Source organism: Heterocephalus glaber, unplaced genomic scaffold (genome assembly GCF_053883595.1).
Source record: "Heterocephalus glaber isolate CG9 unplaced genomic scaffold, H.glaber_assembly_v1.0 deba00000331, whole genome shotgun sequence".
NCBI lineage: Eukaryota > Metazoa > Chordata > Mammalia > Rodentia > Bathyergidae > Heterocephalus > Heterocephalus glaber.
In genome coordinates, this window is record NW_028258142.1 from 34,930,209 (window position 1) to 34,938,020 (window position 7,812).

The following is a 7,812-nucleotide window of genomic DNA, read 5'->3' on the forward strand; positions in this document are numbered from 1 at the left end:
TGATCATGTGGGTCTTAGTTTTATGAGCCCATCAGACAAGGTAGGCACCTGGTCTAGCATCTATTGTGGGGGCTGAGGCTCCCCTGGGCTTTCAGTTCAGGCTGGATGAATGAAGTGGAAAGAACATGTCTCCAGGAAGCAGGGGCATACTGGCAGGTCCTGAGCAAGCTCCAGTGGGGCTTGGTCAGTCCTGCAATTTGAGGGCACCTGGTTACTGTACATATGTGTTACTAGTCCTATGCAGGATTGGGCGAAGTGGAGTCCCTGCCATTGGGGTTTTTTCTTCAAGTCTGGAAGGGAGACAGCAGGTGATGAATTACATGGCTCCCAATCTGTGCTGCAGTCCTGGAAACAGATGCAATAAGTGGGGACAGGAACAGCAAGGGCTTCATGGGAGGAACCTGACCTGGGCCCCGAAAGGGCCACAACAGGAGAGGCAGAAGGTCTGGGCACCAGGAGGCCTGCAAAGTGGGGGGAGGCAACACAAGCTAGGTGTGGGATGGGAACGAGGGTGGGAATTGAGGGTGGAAAAGGCCCAATTTATGGCCCTTTTGTTCCTTGTAAGGCTTTGCTCTGCCCAGTCTCACCCATGTCTCCCTGCCTGGCAGGTCCACTCTATCCCGGTGCTGCAACGCCCCTGCCTTCCTCTTCACCACCCAGAAGAACACACCACTGGGGACAAAGCTCAAGTATGAGGTGGACACCAGCGGTATCTTCCATATCAACCAGGAGATCTTCCGCATGTTCCCCAAGGTGAACTCTGTTCAGGCCTGCTGGGTGGGTGAGCACCCTGACATGGCCCTTTGTGGCAATGCCCCTGTGGTTCTGCATGTGACACACTCTGACTGTGATGTCCTGGCCTTAGTTGACCAGTTGTCTTTGCACAGCAGATCATCCACTGGGCTTCCTGTCTGTACCCAGCCAGTGCCAACTGGCTACCCCTTGTGTGACTTAGACAAGAAAATGTTTACAACATTGCCTACAACATTGCTTGCAGAGGATATTGTGCAGATAGCTGGGTGCATGATTGACATCTGTTCCCCACCTGAGGTAGGCACAGGAGTAAAAGCAGACACACAAGAAAGTACAATCCAATGCAAATCAAGGCAGTAAGATTTATAGATGACCTCAGGTGGTCATTTTGTCCTTCAGATCCCCAGGCTCTCTTTCTATAACACTGCAGTTTGGACCAGGCATGGGTTCAGCTGCTCATAACAGATCATTTAAAAAGAGACATAAAGACGAGAGACATTTCTTTTTGCCTTTCACATGGGGAAGTTAGGAAGTGGGCTAGCATGGTGCCTTCCTGACTGTGAGGGCTGCAGAGTGAAGGATCCACCTTTGTGACCTATTCGGACTGCTAAGGCTCACCTGGGCTGACATTGGTGCATATCCCTGGATCTGACTCTTGGATAAGGGGCCCCAGCAGCTGCCCTTTCCACTGGTTCAGACGATTCTGCAGTTGTGGAGGGGTGCAGAGGTAGGTGGCATGAAGTGTGTTCATAACCATGTACGGGAAGCTCCAGGCCGAGGGAAAGGTGTTGTGGTCCAGTTTGTAGAAATGCAAAATGGAGGTGTGTGCAGGTAAAACAGAAACCTGAGAACCCAAGTATTCCTGTATTTTAGAGGGTGCTGGGGGCTGCTAACAAAATGATCCCCTCTCTTCTGTTACTAGTTCCAAAGTGCACTAGTAAGACTCAGGCATTTTGATGGCTTGGGGGAGAAGCTGAAGGTGAAGGGTGTCATAGGTTTCCTCCCTTATCACAGTGCTGAGGAGGATGGCATTGAGTCGCCTCTGCAAAGTAGGTCTTATAAGCCCTGGAGTATGAGACTGATGACAGGTAGACTTGCATCATGCAGGTTACCCTGATGTGAAACAGCCTGGCATGACCTGTGGGTCCAAGGAGAGCCAGGACACAGAGTGCCCAGGCTCAGGGAAATCCAGTGGAGTCACCAGCGTCAGGTAGTAAATGAGTTTTGGAGGTCATAATCATTGTCACAACTATTCACTTCTGTTGTTCCAGAATAAGAGCAGCCATGGACATCAGTAAACAAATGAGGATGGCCACATTCTAATAACACAGAAATCTTGAAATTTATATAATCTTCACATATCAAAGAATATTCTTCTTTGCATTGGGTCTTAGTTACTTTCTTGTTGCTGGGAAAAAATAACCAATACCCACAAGTTAAAGGAGGAAAGGTTTATTTTAGCTCATAGTTTGTAGAGGTTTCAGTCCATAGTTGGCTGCCTCTAAGGCAGGGCAGCATGGTAGATGAGCTTCGCAGAGGAGAAACAGTCCATGAAGTGGCAGGCAGAAAGAAGCAGCAGTGGGATCAAGGGAATAGAAGGAATATAAATACATCCTTCCGGGCCACACTCACAGTGACCCGCCTCTTCCTTCCAGGGTTAACTGCTCAACATCACACCCAGTTATAAGCCCATCAGTGGACTAATCCAGTATCACACCCATGATTCAGTAACCTCCCCAAAGCCCCACCTATGAGCGCATGAGGCTTTGGGGGCAACATCTATATATAAGCCAAAACAGATTGTTTCCAACCATTTAAATATGTAAAATACATTCTCAGCTTTGAGTCATACAGAAACAGGTAGAAGGCCAGATGTGGCCCTTGGGCTATAATTCGCTGATCCCCAAATTAGAGCATTTGATGTAGGATGGCATTTCCCAAATTGCCCTTGAAGCATGTATTCATTTGTGTTTGTAGGAAATTCTGCTTCTCAGCCTGCTATCTGCACCTTGGAGATTTTGATTACATAGTTCTTGACTGAAGCCTAGAAATTGATGTTTTTCAGATAATTCTTGATTTACAGAAATTTGGGAAACACCCATATAAAATATAGTAAGTCTTGGATTGTATTTCCAAAGATGACTTTGAGTTTTTTTCTTTCCTCTGGTAAGTCAGTGTAGTTTCCCCCAGTGGCGGTACAATCCATGTGCCTCCCCTGTCCTGGGCCCCTGTCCTGTCTCTCCTGGAAAAGGGGACCATGACCATGGGTAGTCTCCCCAAGATGGGTGCAGCATCACCTTCAGATTCAGCCTGATTCCCCATGAGGCTCTTCCCGGCAGCTGGTCTCACCAGAAGCCCACGCTGTTGGCCACCCCCTGTCCTGAAGGGCTGTCCAGCTGCTGTGGTAGCTAGGAGGCCAGCTGCCCAGTAGGCCCTGGGTGTCAGAGATGGGAGGGACCTTTGGAGCCACTAACAGTAACAAGCGTCTTGCCTGCTCTACTCATCTGTAAAGTGGACACACGCTTGTCTCTCACATTCCCTCTGAGGCTGTCTCTTGGGGCCAGGAGCTCACAAAGATGGATGTGGTTACAGAGATGGAAGCCCCAGTGAGGGTGGGGTTAGTGCTGGCTCTGACAGCTGTGCCTGTCCTCTCCCATCCCCCAGGACATGCCCTACTACCGGTCTCAGTTTAAGAAGTGTGCAGTGGTGGGCAACGGAGGCATCCTCAAGAACAGCCGCTGCGGACGGGAGATCAATAGTGCTGACTTCGTCTTCCGGTAGGAGAACCACCCAGCCTCCCCTTGCCAACTGCCCTAGTTCTCCTCCATCATATGCGGCCCCACCCTGGGCCTTAATGCTCACTCCCTGCCCTGCACACCCTCACACTTTGCAGAGTCCCTTCCTCTCTCCAGCCCTGTTCCTTTGGGTAAGCTGCTGAATTCTCAGGTCTTCAGTTTCCACATCTGCAGAGCAGAGGCATGTAATGAGCAAAGGACTTTGAAGACACTGACCCCATGTAGGCCAGCAGATCTAACAGTGGGGTCCTTGGGGTGGCCACCTCCTTTGCTGGACTCTACCCCTCACAAGCACTTCTGGGAACCAGAACAGGCTCTTAGCTTCACTCTGCTTTAACTATGCTGGAGATGGGTCCTTGGGTTTCTTTTTCCTTATTTAGTGCCTCCCTCTCTCTCTAGGGATCCTCACCTTCCTCTTTAGCCTGGGTAAGGATGATGGGTTGAAAATAAGAGCCCAAGGCAAAGAGCCTTGGACTGAGCCTGCAGTGGGATCTCATGGGCTGTGGATCCACTATCCTTGGGCCACTCAGAACTAGTGGCGGGAAATGAAGGTAGTGGAGGATTGGGGTAACTGGAGGTCCTAAAAGAAAGGCAGCTTCCACGATGTGACCATGCAAACCCAGACTTCTGTTCCCAGAAGAAGGAAGCCAAGGACACCCTGCTCCAGGCTTGGAAGTAGCATAACCACCATAGATGTGTGGGTGACATGTGTTAGAGACACCTGCCTGGCAGTCTCGAGTCAGCTGCATACTCCCCGAGTACACCCAAAGAGTCCACCTTGAGGCTGAGTCCTCCAACACCACAGTGTTCCCCCACTCCAGGGCTGAGTCTGACCCAGCTCTGCAAGGGAGGCAAGGGAGGCCTCCTCTTGAAAGATGGTCTTTCAGGGAGTTGCCTAGGTCTCTGGGGTCCTCCTGAACTTCAGTCCAGGCATGTGACAGAGTGATTATATCCACAGGCTCTGAGGCCGGCAGTCTGGATTTGAATTAGGGACTGTGGCACCTTGCACTTGTGAATGACCTAACCACTCTCCCTCTGTTTTCTGAGATGGCTGATAAGCTCTGGGTGTGTATGTGTGTAGATTACATGAATTAATACTCATTTAGAGTAAGATTTTCAAACAATGCAGAACATGGACTATGGTAGAAAAAAATACTGCCTTTTAATATTATTCCCATTGAAAAACAATTTGGGGGGGCCATTGTATATGAGGATCACATGGATAGGCACAATCATAGACAGAGATGTGGTCCTGGCCGTGCCTTCCTCCTGTTCTTCCATAACAGGCCTGGAGCTCAAGAATGGAACAGAAAACTTTCCCCCAAGGTGCTCTCTGTCTCGATGGCTGGGACCTGTTGTGGCATGTAAATGTTTGGAGTAGTTTTGGAGACACCATGGGTCCTTTCATTGCCATCATTACCTTTGCCCTGGCAGTGCTGCAATGGCAAAGCCTTACTGAGTGCTGCTGTGTGCACTCAAGAGGCAGGAGTCTCTGCCATGCTCCAGGTGATACCCCTGCCAGATGGTATGGTATTGGAAAAGAGTCCTAGGCTTGGGTGCCAAACTCTGCCTCACCCATGTCATAGCAGCAGGTGCCTTCATCTCTCTAAATGCCCAGTTACTCATCTGCAATAATCCTTGGGGTTACTGATGTCTTGTATGATTCTATGAAAGTTCCTTTCATGTCATAGGTGCTCATTAAATGGTAGTCAACTACACACATGTACACATGCATGTCTTTAAGGAGAATACAAAGGAGCCTTTCTTCCATCATGGTCTGATAGAAGAGGTGTGATTGGATTATAAGACAGGTGATAGTCCTTGTCCTGTTATAAAGGGCTCTTCTTATAACTATTCCTTAGGCCTGTGGCTTCTCCTGGAAAGAGTCTAGCCCCTTGTTTCTTCCCTGCCTTCAGCTTCCACCACTCCCCTTGTTCTATGTGCCAGTCACTCCTGGAGGCCTCCTTTTCTCTTCCACCATAGGGCTTTTGCATTGGATCTCTGACTGAAATGTTCACGGTCTGCAAATTCTCCCACTTAACATCCACTCTTTTTCACTGTTCTCATTATGTAGCATTTGATGAAGAGAATATTTGTATCATATATATATCAAATCAATAAAATAAGTATCTGTAAACCAATCACTTCATTTAAGAAGTGGAATGTTTGCATAGAGCCATTGTATCAATTGATGTGCTCCTTCATTTTACCGGTTTCCCTCAAAGGTAATAATTACTCTAAATTTTGTACTAATATTCCCTCATTGTTAAAAAACTGTTATTACATGTTGATGTATCCCTGAATACTTTATTGCTAAATTTTACTTATTTGGAGTTTGCTTCCTACTGCTGCTATAATAAATTGCAAAATCAGTGGCTTGAAACAACACAAGTTTTATCACCTCACAGCCCTAGAGGTTGGAAGTCTCAGGCTACAGTCAAGGTGGTGGCAGGGCTTCAATCCTCCTGGGGGATCTAGGAAGAATCAGTTTCCTTGTCCACACCTAGATGCTGCCTGCATTCCTTGGCTGGGGCCCCTTCAGTGCCAGTAATGCAGTCTCTTCCAGTCTGGTTCTGATTCTGTTGTCACATGTTTTCTTCTCTCTCCTTCACTGTCAGTCACATCAGTTTCTCTTACAAAGACCTTTGTGATTACACTGGACCCATCTGGATAGTCCCGGATAATCTTCTCAAGATCTTTCCCATAATTGAAGCTGCAGTCTCCCTTCTGCCTTGTTCTGTAAGGTCCATGTTCACAGGTTTTAGGAACTAGGACATTGTTGGGGGCCATGACTTTCCCTACCACAGGGGCTTTCTACCAACTACATTCCTTGTGAACTCCCTGCAACTTGCTTGTCACTGGGTTCTGCAGTTCTAAGATCCATCTTTGCACACATCTCTCACTCAGTTGGTCCATCTCTTGCTAGTGTGCTTCCTTCTGACCTCAGTTTAAGGGTTGCTTCCTCAGAGAAGTCTTCTTCAGCCACCAGCTAAGGGGCTGCTCCCCTGTCCACTTAGGGCCCTGACCCTGTCCTCCAGAGGCTCAGGACTGTAGCAGCTTGTAACATGTTTCAGATGGTTGTTTCTTTGCCCCATGCCTGGAACTCTAGCAAAACCAGGGCCCAAGTCTGTTTGCTGTCCCCATGCCTGACTTAGCAGAAGAAACAATGTCTTGTTACCTGGCCACAGAGGTCCCACCCAGAGGTCAGCCTCTTCATCCCTCTGCTCGTGTGATTGCCACCCCTGCCTTCCCCTTGCCCCTCCCTGGCCACCTGCAGAATGATTCCACCTGTGTTGGGCTACCTGTCTCCTCTGCAGGTGCAACCTGCCCCCCATCTCTGAAAAATACACCGTGGATGTGGGGGTGAAGACAGACGTGGTCACTGTGAACCCCAGCATCATCACAGAGAGGTCAGTGGCCCTCTTTCTGGAGCTGTATGGTCCTGTGTAGCCCACAGTCACATGTAGGGAATGGGGCTTGTCCAGGCTGAGATTTGCTGGCTGTCGGCAGAAACACACTATTGGTTTCCAAGACTTAATACAAACAAAGGGATGTAACAGTGGTTTTTTAAATATTTTTATATTAATGTTGAAATTATAGTATTTTTAATATATTGGATTAAATAAAATATAAAATTTCCTCCATTTCCAGAACGTGCTTGCTAGAACACTCAGCATTACACCTGGGGCTTACATTCTGTTTCTTTTGGACAGTGCTGGTTTAGACTGCTGTCACCTGGGGATGGGTCAGGAGCCTCCAGGGTGTGACCAGGGCAGGAAGTGTCCTCCCTGGTGCATCCAGGTGACACAGAAGTTCCATGCAAAGATCTAGCTCCCCAGGAGGGTCTGCACGGGAGGTCTCAGGGAGGGGCGTTGAAACCTGACACTGGGTTTAGGCCATCCAGGTGAGGTCAAGGTAGGGAGGGGCAGTGGAGAGGAAGATCCAGAGGAGAGGGAAAGGGAGGGAAGGGAGGAGAGGTGAGGAGGGGCAAAGGGAGAGAAGGGGAGGGAAGGAGTGGGCAGGAACTTGTTAAATTGCATCAGATCCCTGGAGAGCCCGCAATGTCACCTATGGAGGAGCTTCGGAAGAGGGATGAGCAAGACAGGGCAGTTCTCTGTGCTGGGAAAGGTGTGGTGCCAGATCCAGAGGCTGAGAGCCGGAGCAGGAGCCGAGAGGGAGGTCTGAGCCAGGACAAGCAGTTACATTTGGGCGCATCACAGAGGACCTTGGGGAAGACAGTGCTAGGGAGAGATGGCAGTGCCCT

At 49.1% G+C, this 7,812-nt stretch overlaps 1 protein-coding gene across 4 annotated transcripts in view; it reads left to right on the plus strand.

Moving 5' to 3' along the window:
- Positions 1-7,812, plus strand: part of St8sia5 (ST8 alpha-N-acetyl-neuraminide alpha-2,8-sialyltransferase 5) — a 106,584-nt gene that overhangs the window by 79,756 nt on the left and 19,016 nt on the right. For all 4 annotated transcript variants that reach the window (XM_087189223.1, XM_087189226.1, XM_087189219.1 and 1 more), the window contains 3 exons: positions 609-753; positions 3,418-3,530; positions 6,866-6,958. In XM_087189223.1, coding sequence (XP_087045349.1) covers positions 609-753; positions 3,418-3,530; positions 6,866-6,958 — 351 coding nt within the window. The remainder of the gene's footprint in view (positions 1-608; positions 754-3,417; positions 3,531-6,865; positions 6,959-7,812) is intronic.